Source organism: Cetorhinus maximus, chromosome 4 (genome assembly GCF_964194155.1).
Source record: "Cetorhinus maximus chromosome 4, sCetMax3.hap1.1, whole genome shotgun sequence".
In the NCBI taxonomy this organism is placed as follows: domain Eukaryota; kingdom Metazoa; phylum Chordata; class Chondrichthyes; order Lamniformes; family Cetorhinidae; genus Cetorhinus; species Cetorhinus maximus.
In genome coordinates this window covers 65,869,289-65,884,384 of record NC_135882.1, presented here as the reverse complement: position 1 = coordinate 65,884,384, position 15,096 = coordinate 65,869,289, and the positions used below count along the sequence as shown (strand labels likewise).

The 15,096-nt window shown below is 37.6% G+C and overlaps 1 protein-coding gene across 1 annotated transcript in view; it reads left to right on the top strand.

Moving 5' to 3' along the window:
- Positions 1–4,609: 4,609 nt before the first annotated feature.
- LOC144679663 (stathmin-2-like) overlaps positions 4,610–15,096 on the top strand; it is a 58,270-nt gene continuing 47,783 nt past the window's right edge. Inside the window, exon 1 of the mRNA XM_078540262.1 lies at positions 4,610–4,887. Within this exon, the coding sequence (XP_078396388.1) occupies positions 4,869–4,887 (19 nt within the window). The 5' untranslated portion in view covers positions 4,610–4,868. The remainder of the gene's footprint in view (positions 4,888–15,096) is intronic.

Genomic DNA, 15,096 nt, shown 5'->3' with positions numbered 1-15,096 from the left:
AACTCCAGCTTATTTTTGACATGCTATAGTATTGCTGGACTACAATTTCACTTGTCACAAAGAACAATGTACTCACACAATGTGAGGAAAAACAGAATGGTGATTTCCTTCCATCTGCCAGAAGCAAAAGATAATCAGCACATAGTCCATAACTAAAATGATACATGAAAAAAAATCACAAGTTTTTTGGAACATTTGACCTACTGGGTGTTAATGATAGAAATTTATGAAATTATGATGTATGGAAAAACAAAACTTGTGGATAATGCAGAGATGAAGGTGCCCTTCAGCATCAATTTAACAGTTCTTCTGGTGGCTGCTTACTGGCTGTGAGCTAGCAGCATGTCAAATGCCTCTCCCCTTCGCAAACCAGAAGATATAAATCTGAGGAGGGCTAGAAAGGGGAGAAAACCTGGAAAAGAAAGGGATGCACTCACAACAAAAATCAAAAAATAAACCAGAGCTAAGTATTGATGCACCATTTTGCTTTGATTGGAGCCCACATATTTTGCCCTGTGGTAGTCACAGAAAGAATCATTAAAATGAACAAAATTTTGGTGAATGCATTCCAACTAGTGCAGTTGTATAGCATCCCCCACTCCTCAGATATATACGTTCAAACTTAATGTGCCACACGAAATAATTACATGGAAGGCAGATCATGACCCAATATGGAGTGACAGGTAGGAAGTATGGTAGGACAAAGAGATTACAGGCAGGATGCTAACGTGCAGGATGCTAATGTGAGAAGGCTAAGGTGATCCATGTAGTAATGGAAGTGCATTGGCAATAGAAGGCTTTTGCAGAAGGTGATGAAAGCAATTCTAATGGATAAGTGCTCTTCGCAAATAAACAATTACTTCTCAGGCCATACATATGATATTAAAATCCAGCAATTTTTTCATAGCTTTATAGCAATCTCTATGGCTAAAAGGAACAGCTTATACTCTTTAAAAAAGATTCATCGTGGAAAAAGCTACAATACTGTATGAAATTTTATGATTTGATACAATTAAATGAAATGTAGTAGGTCAATGCAAGTAACGGCAACTTTCTAACACCAAAATGTTTTGTTTAGTTGCTTGCCCTGTGGTTATTTTGTTGTGCACTCCCCAGGCTGTGTGGTTTATCATTTAATTATTTTCAGTCATTGAAAAAAATTGCAAATCACCTATTTCAAACAACAATGCTTAAAGTGCATCTGGTTACAAGAAAGGAGAAGCACTGTATACAGATTTCAGTGAAGGAATGAGTCATTTAGTGCCATGATACCTGAATACGGTTAACTGCCATCATAATTATGGTAAACAGAAGTGCTTGAACATTCTGATGCCAGATATTCACTTATGTAAGAAACTTATCACTTTTAACATTTTATCACTGAATAAAACCAATTTTATTGAAAGATCCAATTGTCTTATTATCTTTAAGCTACAGAAGTCTTTTTTTGCGTTTGGATCATTTTGCTGTTACTCTATTCAAAACAAAGGAAACTTTGTAGATGGCCATTTGTCAAAGAGATTTTTGTTGTCAATACAGATAAAAGGTAGCACACAAAAATTCACCAGCAAGTTTGGTTTAAAAAAAACCAATAAACTTGAGCTGATCCAAAACTCTGCTGCCTATATACTAAATTGTACCAAATCCTGTTCAGCCATCACCCCTGTCCTCATTGACCTCCTCATATACCATTGCCTTAAAAATAAAATTTATACCAACATGTTCAAATCCCTGCATGGCCTCACTTCTCCCTATCTCTATAAGCCCCTCCAATCCTACAAGCTTACAAGAAATATGCATTCTCCACTCCTTTCACCTCTCCTACAGGTGGCTTTGACCAAGCATTTATTCAACCCTCCTAATGTCCCTTTCATTGGCTCAGTTAATTTTTGTCTATGGCAAATAACCTGTAAGTAGTTAATGATTCCTTTAAATAGTGATGGGGGGGAGGGGGGGTTCTTTCTGCTGCTGAATACATGTTCAGCTGTGCAAGGTTAAGAGGTGTTAGCTAGAGCTTTGAGATCCAAAATGGCACCACTGGTGTCAAATTAGTGTTGCACACTGCTTGACATCATGATCTGCCTGCTTTGCATATTTCCAGGGGTTGTTCACGTTGCACAAATTAACACCACTGCCAATGTGCAGTGCAACTCATCATAAAAATGCATGTGCACCCTCTGGTTGAAATTGTGATGCGCTAAGGGCAATTAAAGCACCCAGAAAAATAAGTGCAAATGATCCCAGTTTCTTGCCCAGTGACTTTTAGCTTTATTCTTGAAACATTCCAATTGTGTATATGTTGCGATGCAATGCAATGGGATCAATACTTGATGCAGCACTTATTGAGAATAAATGTTTTTACTGTAGTATTTTTATATTAGAACTTGCAATTTCAAAGTACAGTGGTACAGCAACTACTAATTTAATACAAAGAAATCCGGATCAAATTATATCCAACATTTTCTAATGAGAGCCACACCCAAACATTCCAGGTATTTCAGTTTTTGTTTCAAATTTCCAACATTTGCATTGTTTTCCCAATTATATCAAAAACCAGTGACAAACATCTTTTTTGCCAAGCCGATATATAATGACTTTTGCTGTAAATTTACTGGAAAATAACTGTTTTGGTGAAGACAATTCACAGATTTAACTCATTTCATTTGAGCAAGTAAATATTTTATTAATTAATCATAATATATTTCAAGCAGTTCCTGGTGAAATACGTTTCAACTTGACAATTAATTTAAACATCAACTCAAACTTGAGCTCATTTATAAATGGCTTAAGGATGTCAGCTCTGAAAGAAATGTTAATTTAAGATATTTCTGTATAGAAGTTCGTAGCCTCAATATGATAGTGATTATAGTATGTTAGACAAGCTAACAGTGGGATAAGGAGTCAAAAAAATTCAATATCCATTGATTTAATGAAAATTGTGGTGCACAAATGTATTATTGCTATGTAGATTTATTTTTGCTGCTGCATATCTAGTTTTGCATAATAATTTAGTTTCTGTATTTAACTCAGCTCAAATTTTCACAGTTACGATTAAAGGCTAGCTTGATGCTGTGACAAGCAGGAAATCATTCCCTATACCAGAACTATGGATCGTAAAGCCCCTAAAGCACAGATTCACAAGCATCTCGAGAGATACAAATAGCAACACTCACTGCTTGAGCTTCTCCGAATCAAGACTGCAATCCCACTACTCCACCCACAAACAGCAGCACTGCAGCGAAAACCCAGTTTTTATATGTTAGCCCTTCGTTACTTCTACCAACGCCATAATCAACTGGATTATATTTTAGTTAACTTTTCTCATAAATACTAATAATAATTTTAATTTTACTAATAAATAATAATCACTTAATGTTTAGCATTTAAAAAAAAGGCTTTAGCACAATAGCAAGATATGTTAAACTAACCTGCAGTGCAGTTAGATTTGAGTAGACAGATCCTAGAATGGCGGAAGTACCAATTTTTTTTTTACATTAGGATGGGCAAGTAAAGAAATAAATGCAAACCAGTATTTAAATCTATTTATGTTGCATTCATATTTTGTAAAATCTGCATGGACTTTCTAGGAATCCGGTTCAAATTGGTTTTGGTTGAACTGGAAGAATGACATTAACCGCGATTGTGCTGTGTCAACTGCAATAAAGAGTCAAGTGGTCTTTGAATAATCATATTCAACAGTATTCACTGTGGAAATGAAAGCAGCCTTTGTAGTAAGAGGAGAGCAAACATGATGATGGCAGTGGTGGTGATGGTGAGTTCAGTCATCCTGTGAGATTCTTGGACACACTTTCAAACCCAGGGCTAAATAAATTATAGGTACTGCTTATAATAAATAAGGTCTTAATCAAATGATAGATGAATACTCTACATTAAATAGTGGATAAGCAGCTGCAAGAAAGTTGGACCTAGTTTTTAGCCTCCTAGCTCCATTGATAGTTGAAAGTGAAGCAAATGAACTGAAACTAAGAGCAAGTGTCTCCACGTACAGTTACCCATCATTAGAGCGCAACGTTGCTGCTCAGAATTTGCCAGGACTTTCCATTTGCCACCTGCCAGCACCCATGAGGCTTTCTTGTTCATTTCTCTGTGCTTTCAGTCTGCTGACACCACTTTTTAGATGACAAAAGTAAATTAGCTGAATGAAAGCCTTGTTTCAAGCATCTGAGTACTTCAGGTTAATCTGCAAAACCAAGGCATTATTACAATTAATGCAATTACAACTAATAGCTGTACTCACAATGGATACATTAAAATTCGAAGTGTTTCTTAGGAGTTTGATTTAAGGCAGAATTTAATGCATGGAACTAAAAGGGCGCGGCTGTCGTTCCCCCTCCCCCTCTGTGTGCTGGAACATTGCACCAAATGTATTGAAAATTGTCCGATTTTCGAAAATTGCGGTTCAGCACCACGGACAGCACATAATGTTCATGCAAGAAAAGCACTTGGATGAATTTTCAGGTATTATAAAATCTGCTGCTTCCAAAACATCAATTATTGAAGTCAGATATTTAGCATTTTGCATGGAATGTGCCACTAGATAAACGGGGGGGAGGTGGTTCAATATTGATTTGCATTTCAAACTGCATACTGGCACTTTGTGCTTTAGCATCATTGGTGGATCAATATTTCACGCCTGGAGATCCAGAGAATGCACCAGTCATGTCAAGGGACCTCTTCAGCCAATCTGGTTTGCTTGGCAGGTGATTATTATTCATAGAAGTCGCCTGTATTCTTTCCTTTCCAGAGCTCCACACTGCTGACTCAGTGCCTTATTCAGTCATCTCTCTCTACGCTGCTGTAGCTGGACCCCTTTCCCTTCCAGCCTCTGAGCATTTGCATCCTCCACCATGTCTAAAACAGCAATCGGTAAGAATTCCTTACTTTTGTAATACCCGGCGATTTTTTTTTTCTCAGCAGAAAATGTAGTGTATTCAAATATACCGATTTTTAAAATAATCAAATCTCTACTTTCTTTTATGGTGGGCTTAATTTTTTAAGAAAGATTATGCAACTTATTAAATCTACCAGTGGCTAAATAAGTCTATTTTCAGCTTTTCCTCTGAAATATCTGTTCTAGGAGTAAAGTGCATTCCAAAATACCCAGACAAGTCAAGAGAGAGCAGCACCTTGAAAATTATTGAAATTAGTTCTATTGTTTGTAATTTGTAGCAACCGTTGTAGTTAGAAATATTTTTAATTTACATCACCTAAAAAGAAAACCTTTTGTGGCTTTTAGAGGCTCATTTAGATGTAAGACAGTCTAACAGAAGATAGTAACCTCATGCAATGTTTGTTTTATTCTTTTATAAGATTGGTTTATGTTTAATTCTTTAATGGTTGTAAAATCCTCAACGTCTTCAGAGAATAAAAGTACCTTCGGGCATTTGCAGTGGTGTGCTTGCTACGTTTTTTTTGACAGAACACAGCACAATGCAGGCAGACCCCACCCATGTGGCTATTCTTTCAGCATTGAGATACCATTTAAAATTCATCAGCTTTTATGATACCTGGCTGAGATTCATGCCGCAGGGATGAAAACCAATATTATAGAAATTGCAGCTTTTACAAAAATAAAATTAAGTTTGGGAATCCTAACAACATGAAATATATCGGATTAATAAAGGTGAACAAGTGGCTGAAAAATTACAATAGATCACCATTTAATAAGTGCGAAACTGCATGAGAAACAAAGATCAAATAATCCAAATGCTGCAATCTCTTGCTTTCCACAATTAGCAATGGCTTGGAACTCAAAAGAGGGAAAGATGCAGAGAGACATTGTTAGAAAACTACGAGATGCTAATTAGAAGGTTCTATTTATTAAATATATGGGATTTTCAATAATATGAACTCGTCTCTGGAATTAGTTTCCTCTTTAGAGACAACTGTCTCCACCTAAACTTGTTCAGTGAATGTGGATGAGGGAAGAAGGAAATTTGTATGTAAATTAAGTATGCAGTGAATAGCAAGGTGGAAAGGGTGGGGTACTTAATCTGAGACAGAGCTGTATGCAAATGCGTTGAGACTAAACTCTGGGAGACCAGCCAGCCCTGCAGTGCTTACAGCAGCAATTCCTCCCCACTGCACCAATCTAGTGATCAGTATTGATAATTTGTAGTTGGTGAGAGACTGATCATTGCAGAAAGCCCTATTAAGAATACTGTTGCCATGGAAAGCTCTTCTTTGATTGATTAATGAGCAAGTCATACGTGACAAACATAAGTTTTGGCTAAAGATGAGGCTGCTGAGACCAGTAACTAAGGAAGGCCACCAATGTGAATCAAAGTTCAAAACAACAGAAACACCAGACATGCTTTATATTTGGATAGCCAAAACAAGCCTCAGGTGATGTCTAGGAGAAAAGAAGTTGCAAGGTTATATAACCCCATCATTATCACTTTGTAGTTGTTTACATCACAGTTTGACAGGAATTAAATCTTTCTCCCACTTCCCTTAATGTAATACCTTTGGCTCAGTTGGACTTTAATCTTTGTATTCAACTATAATTTTTCCAACTCCAGTGGCGTAATGATGCTGCAGGTATTCTGAAGATTTTCTTTTCTGGAAAGTAGTTAATTCTATTCTCCCTCCTTACTGTTTTGTTAACATATTTTGTATATACTTTGCAACAATTTAATTTCAGAGATTAAAATATATAAATCCAAAATGTGTGATATTATAATCTACAAAATACAAGCCTTTATATTTGCTTCCTGACATAGAACAGAAGAATATATCCTATTAACAAAATTGTAGATCAAATGCAACTTACACAATTTCATATATATCATCATAAGTTTATTTACCTTTACTTGCAAGCATTTAACCAGGAGGGCAAAGTGGTCTGGGATATTGACTTTTAAAATTTCACTGCCCATGTCATTCCATGGCCATCCACCAGGCAGTGCAATTCAAGCATGATAAGCAGCACAGGCTCAAAACCCTCCCTTCATTCAAGACAGGACACCATGCTTCCATATGCTGCTCTTTCTTCTGCACTGGCTGATAGTAGGCAAAATTCATCTAGTTCAGGAAGGTGATTTCAAATAATAGGCAGCCCTAGACTGAAACACTCAAATTTTGTTGGAAATCAATCCCACTAATATAAATTAGAATCTAGTTTTTTCAAATCTTTTGAAGAAAATTTCTACACCAATTCTTGCACATTTGACATTTTCTTTTTAATTAGTATGACCTTGAAAAGAAGTCACTGTGTTTAAGTGCATTATTTCACAGTTTAACCCTCACCTCCCAAATTCCCATTTTCTTTATTATCAAAATATTGTCAACACATTCAGTTATATTTACTCAAAACAATCAATATTGGGTTAATTTATTTTATTCATGTGTGATAGATAGTAAAATTTTAGGGGACAGATTGGATTCCATCTGTATTGCTCTCATTTCAGGTACAAATGAGATTATTTATGGTAATTCAAAAAAAAAGACAGATTTATTGGACCTTAGTTCAGAAATATTGCCCCAAAAAATCTCTATCTCAGCTGGAACTTTAACTCACAATATTGAAAGATCATAGAATGTTACAGGAGTACTACTGAGCAGTCAATACCTAAACACATCAGCTGATGTAAAACTAAGGATTTGAGGGCAATCTATAGTTTGCCACAGATTGATCGATACTCTTGCTTTTTTGTTGTTTAGGCATTAATATATTCTGAAATATAGAATGTTGTATTGTATATGTAGATGTGTACACATCAATATACTCCTACATTACATTTCCATGCCAGTATACTTCCCTTCCAATATAGTTGACTCTTTACTGGCCTCAAGTGATTTAGTAAGTCAACCAATTGCATCAAACCACTGTCAGTGATTCCACTACATTCTCAGAACTATGAGGGATGGACAATAACTGTTCATCTTGCCAACAATGCCCACACCCTGAGCATGAGTTTAAAAACAAACTTTCAAGTCCTTATTTTATCCATCAAACCTGAACAGAGAACTGTATTCCTTTAAATTGCCACATAATCTCAAACACTTCAAAGGACCCTGCCTCTGTCTTCCCTTGTTTTTGTGCTTTTTACCATAAAACTATATCTCCGTAAAGCAATGAAACTGATATTTTCTTCTGAATTTCTCCTCAGTGACATCATGAATGATGGGAATGAAATCATTCTTATGATGAGATTTAGGATTATATAGCAATTGACAAAGACGTCATTCTCTTCTAAGGCATTTTGTAAGTAAATATATATTAGAAAGCAACAGGTTTAGTTCTCATGAATAATGCAGGAGTCATTTAGATTGAATATAGTGATATGCAGCATTAAGAGAAATTAAATATTTAACAGAATATTTCTGCCTTAATGAAAGTAAGTTTTAATTTATTTGATGTTCTCCAGGAAGATAATTCTGTCACTAATTTCGCCAAAGGAAATTAGAGCAGAAAGTAAAGCATTGATATATTAAAAACAATGTTATGACTGAAATAAAAACAAAATGGTAAAATATGTTTCACAACCACATCAACAACTAATTATATTTATCAAGAACGAAAGCAAAATACTCCGGATGTTGGAAATCTGAAATAAATTGCTAGAAATACTCAACAGGTCAGGCAGAATCTGTGGATAGAGAATGTTTTGGTTCAATTACTTTTCATCAGTTCTGGAGGCTTTGGCATGGCAAAATGTTCCAAGATGCTTCACAGTTGTAGGTCCACCTCCAGCAGCGATAGCAAAGAAATAAGGGGCAGATGGCGGGCGGTTGTGGGGGGGTGGGGGTGGGGGGGGAGAAATGATGGTAGAGGGCATGGCTGAAGTAGTAGGTATGTTTTAAGATGACTTTTGGAAGTAGCAAGAGATGTGTAAAGTAGGTAGCTTCAGAAGAGAGCTTTGAAATGTGGGGAGAAGGAGGCTACAGGCTCTTGCACCAACAATCAAGTAAAACAGGAGAGAACACACTAGGTTAGAGCAGAAAGTATAGAGAGAGCTGGAAGGGGTGGCAAAGGTAGGTGGATTGAGGCTGGAGGGGTATTTGTAGATGAGAATGAAGAACTTGAAATCTATGTACTGAGGAATGAGAAACCAGTGGAGATCAGCAAGGGTGATAAATGAGTAACATTAGAGATAAGGAGGTTGATAGCAAAATTCTACATGAATCAAAGTTTATGCAGGGTGGCGCTTTGAGAGGTTGATATGAGAGAGATTGGAAAAATCAAGACTAGAAGTAACAAAGACATAACTGAGGGTTTCAGCAGCAATACAGATGAGGAAAGAAAAAAAACAAGTGCAGCTAAGATACTGAACAAGATACTGCAGATCATCAAAATGAGTTTGAGCTAGCTTTCAAGAAGGGGCCTGTGATTAGGGACTACAGGAGTGTAGTGTATCTGATGGAAACTGAACAGGATTGCTTCCAATTCGACAAATTACAGAAGTGTCATCTACACTGAATTGCCCCATAAACCTGAATGTTAATCAGCACACTAAAATAGTAGGATGTCAATCCCTTCATAATTCTTTTCTTTGTTTTAGAGCTTCGAGCTGGAGCTAGCCTGGAGACAGACATTATAGGGCTGCTTTTTTGACTCTATTCATGTTGCTGAGGTTTTCTAGATGTAAGTTATGAGTGTACTTCCCACAATTTTCCAACCACACATAGGGAGTATATTTGTGACTTCCTAATGTTTCCATGCTCCGCGCTGGAGGCATGCATTTAAAAAATTATCTTTTTTTGGAGCTCCATCTTATAACATTCTGAAGATTTTTTTTCCATTGCTGGCATAGCGGGACGGTGGGCTATAAATATTATTCGCACTGGAGTGGAGCTTCATTAGGTCACAATGCAAGACATCTGTTTATGTGCAGGAGTGGCTGAGAGAGCTTAAAACTAAATTTATATAAAATACAATTATATGGCAATCCAATAAATATAACCTCTTCTTTTAAACTTGAAACCAAATATAGTAAAGGTTAGTTGTAGTGATAAAAAATGTAGATTGTAAAACAATCATTCAACCGCAGGCTCAGTTTTGTGATCTGCCATTCTTTGTAGGACAAGGTTCTCTCCAAGAATATACATGGGGAAATTTCAGGTCAACTGCCTGTCAACTACCCCCCCCCCCCCCCACCCCCAATTAAAATTGATTAAAGCTCCTAGGCAAAAGATGTAAGAACAGATCTCACCAGTACAAGGTGAGTTATTCACAACTATCAGGAAATTCACTGATATTTGATACAAATATGAATTATATTTACATTATAATACGAAGAATTGTTTCTTTTAAAATGACTTCCAATTAAATTTTTCTCTATTTGCCACTTCCACTCACTTTGTTATTAAAATGATTATGGTAAAATATCACCATGCGCTATAGGTTGGTAGGTAAGTGTGTAGCACAATGTGGTACAATATCATACTGCCCAGGAAGATGCAAATGCCAATCCCTGGTCTGTGCTGTGATAACATAGCTCAACCAGTATGACAGTAGGATGACTGTAGTTGCCCTCAAAACTACTTGTTAGAAACAAAATAAATGATTCGGGGTTCCTGCTTGTAACCTCATGTTGGGAAATCTCTAGGATTTTCCTGGAGTCTGCAGAAATTCAAAACTAATCTCCTGGAAACTGCTGCAAAATGCCAGAAAAAAATGAAAGGGACGTTAAAAAATAATTTTCTTATATAATTTTCTTCTAACGCTTTTTTTATTCAGTTAGAAATTGGGGGGTGGGGGCAAAAGACTGACAGTCATGAATCATGCAAGGGCAACAAAGGCTCAGTTGCTTGTGGGTCTGGTGCACAGGGATGGGTGAATTCCCGGCTCCGCAAACTTGACCTTTAAAAATGGTTGCCAAGACATTGGATTTTAAGCCTGGGGGATGGGCTGAATTGAAAGTCGGGGCTGGTGATCCCATAAAAACTGAGGAGAATGCCAGGTGTGGAAGCGGGCTGGGCAGGAGCCTGCCTTGGGGCTCCAGCGCTGCCCAAAATATAATAAAAAATAAAATACGAAACATTCCCCCCCACCCCCAGCCCTCGCCGCTCACACCCTCTCGCCCCTCACACCCCCACACACTCCCATTGACCCATCCATGTCACCTCATGTCCCCATGCCATGCCAGCAGCCCCACCCATCCCCATGGCCCCTCATACCCTCCATGTCAAGGCATGCCCCCAAACAAACCTTATGGCCCCTCATGCTCCCCATGCCAAGCTCTGACTTCCACCCACTTCCCATGACTCTTTATCCCTGTGCCAAGCTATGCACTCATGCACCCTCATTGTCTTTCAAGCTCCCCATGCCTAGGTATGCCCCCAAACAACTCCTATGGCCCTCATGCCCCCCCATGCCAAGCTGCCATGTTACGTGCACCAAACAACCTCAGTGGTTTTTAATGCTATGCCCCAACCCACCCCCTTGGCCCTTTATAACCCCTATGCCAACTTAGTGCCAACCCATGCCACCAACATTTGTCCTTACACCTGCTGTGCGAACTCACCTGGTATTCACTATGAGCAGACCTCAGGACCCATGCAGAGATGAGATAAAATGAAGTTCTAAGAGTCCATTGAAGACTTCACCATATTGAAAAAATGCTCATTCTATAAAACCCACTGCTATATTCAGAATCCTTCAACTCTATAAAGCCTTATGACAACAAATATTTCAGTCAAGTGCACAATCTCTTATAGCAACAAGCATTGGAATTCATAGTCACACATTAAGGAGTCTATAACCACTTGGAGCTATCAATCAAACTATGAAATGGTAGGCACCCTACTGTGCTGATAGATAGTTGTGATATCAGTCATGCAGCACTAATCCAGTAATTAAAGCCTTCAGGCTTATGTCAACAGAGGAGTGAAATAGCAAGCATTTTTTTTTAACACTCCAGACATGTTTTTCAAAGATTTAAAGGACAGGACTTTTAAATGCCCTGACAGCTCCCTTTAATAGGTATTTCTCACTGACCCTCTGGACAGTTCTATTTAACAGGTCCTTTTGACCCTTTTGGCAGGTCCCCTTGACAGGTGCTTCTGATAGTTTTGACAGGTCTGTTGACAGTTCTAATGAATAATTAATGAACAGTAATATGTTTATGCACTTTATACGCACATTTATGCCAACTTTTAATTCCAAAGGGCACCTGACCTCCACCAAAGGTGTCCTGGGACCAGATCCAAAGGGGTACCTTACCTGTTAAAAGGAGTACCCTGGCTATCCAAACAAATCCACAAAGTTCAGACCTGCTCTTACCTGGTCTAATCTGCACACTTCAGGTTTCACACTCCAAGGCTACCAAAATCCACTTCCTTGGAAGAAGCTGATGATTTAAATGGTCACCTGCCTCCGTAAATTGCACTTGCGCAAAACGTACCCAATCCCCCAATTCCCACCCGCCGAAAATGGGAGGTGCCTTGTTTAGGGCAGTCTTGCGATTATCGGGCAGTTCCACTATTTTTGCCAAAAATGCCTGTTCGCTTTCCAATTGGCATAGATAGATGGTGAGGCAATTGGATGCAGGAGGTCATGTGATGAAAAATCTTGGAATATATCTAACCAGAGTTGACAACCCTATTGTGATCACCTTTAGGAAAATGCATGTGTGTGAGCAATTGGACAGAAGTGCATTTGGCTATGAGGCTCTCCCATTGGTTACATAGCATGTGGGGACTCTGACATAGAGTGGTGAGCTCCTGGGCCCTACCAGCTTCCAGAACAGAATCATGAATCACTACCTTCAGAATGGTAGGAAAGATAGTGATAAAACTGTTGGGAGTAGGGGTGGGGCAGGGCAGAAATAAAAGGAATGTCTTTTTTTAATGTATCCAACACTGTAATTTTTTTTAATTGCAGTTCTTTTTTTCATTTACTTGGAGGCAAGTACAAAGGAGCAGGCTTGTGGAACAGCAAGTCATTGCTCCAACGGGCTGTGTCTCAAGGTACCAGGGTTTATCCTTGCACCTGAGATTTCCCATGAGGTAAGTTCACAAATCACAGTTCTACAGTACTTCACATCAAGGAAAGAAATGGAAAAGTAAAGTCAACTCACCTGCGTCTCCCTGAATCAACAGATTACAAGTGGCGCTGCCAAGCCCTGAAAACAGCATTTCGTTTTCCATTACCCACCGTTTTGATTTTAAATGATTCTGTTGTGCAGGCAACCTTAAACAGGAAAGAAAACACTCGAAATGGAAGGTCATTTGACAAAGGTTTGAAGAGTTTTGTCAATTCAAGATTTATCAGTATGGAAAGTCAGTGATTTAAAACATCAAATAATTAAACTGTCCACAATGAGGAAAACAATGGGGGGGTGGATAAAGGATGAAAAAAATACTTGTTTCTGTATGCTGGCCAATTACTGGAGTTTATTACATAAGTAATAGTTTGCTGATCTTCTAGCAGATTCCGCTGGAAAAAGACAGTGTGAAACTGTGCAGTGACCTTTGATTGATAGCTAACAGTATCCCATTTCATTCTTATTATCTGATGCTTTCAGGAAGGAGGAAAAATCAATAAACGTGCATTGCTTTTAAAAAAAAAAGTGAAGGTTCTCACAATATTGACTAGATTTATCAGAAATCCGGACAGAAATCCTTTAGCATGGAAGAGGTTCTTAGCCCGTCTATTATATAGGATCCTGTTTCAGAGTAGGACTATTGTCAAAAAGATTATTGTAAATTTTGAGAATGAATAATTACTATGAAAAAATAATAGCATATAAATTTCCGAATGTTGTTCCAGAACTCCTCTTAGTGTTTGGTTTTGATTTCAATTAGGTCTAGATACAATCTTGGGAAGCACAGATTCCATGTCGGAATGGAGGGCATAAAACTAATTAACACACAAGGGGATATACCTGTTATCGCTTTATATTTATATACAACTTTTTCCCTATATATTGTTTATTACAATTTAAGCTATAAAATCCCTTAATATTCTCTATATGATGCTTACGATGCTTTTGAAATTTTAGTTATGTTCATAGTATGTGGGAACTTCATTATGGATTAGAATCTGCTCAACAGACAAGTGATATCTTGCTGTTCTGGTATATTGAAAAAGCCCGTGCCAGTAGAAACCTCAGCCACTCGGAGTCAGAATATTTCTCTCAAAATATTTTCATGTTAAAGATTGTGCTGTAGTGGGGATATGTTTTGATAATGTTGATTCTCTAGTATAAGCACCAAAAAGGAAGTTGTCTTTGGTACTAGTTTATTTAATATTGTGACTTAAGGGCACTGAAATGTTCACCAAATTTTAATATAAACCATTATAGTTACTGTAACTACATCATTCTCCTATCTTGATTCTAAATCAGATTACATAATCTTCTGACCATTTCAAGCATACCTGATTCCCATCTCCAATCTGTCCTTTCCTTTTTGGAGACAACTATAGCTATTTTTTTCTGTAGGCTGCCATCAGCACCTGTGCTGAGACTGTTATTTTTATCCTTCCACAGGCCCCCATCACTAACCTTCCTGGAAGTTGCCATCTTTATCATTATTGAGACTGCCATTATTATCCTTCCCAAGCCTGCCATCACTTTCCTTCCTGGGGGTGATGTATTTATCCTTCTTGAGGCTGCCATTACTATCCTTCCTGAAGCAGTCATCATTATTCTTCCTGAAACCTCTACAATCTCCCTCTAAAAATTTGACATTATCACTTGTGTTTCTTTGACTACAATTAAATTGTGTTTAAAAAAAAAAAGCTTCAGAAATCACCTGCCACTCCAATTGAGCATCTGATGATTTTTAAGACATCTAACTACCCATCAGCTATGTCATTTGAATTGATATGTTCTAAAGAAAGAAACACTTATTTTTATGTAGTGCCTTGTCTATTAAAAACATCTGCAAGTGCTTCACATGTAGTGATCTACCTTGAAATTGAGTTAGTGTTGCTATTTAGGCAAATGTAGCAGCTGTTTTACACACTAGATGCCACAATTTGTAAACAGTCTCTCCAAAAGTAAAAAAAGCACTAAAGTCGCATTTATAATTTGACTTATAAGATCAGATCAAATCAGATTTTGTGACTTTTGGTGTAAAGGAGATACAGCCTTATGTACCTTCAAACAAATCTGCAAGGAATGTCAA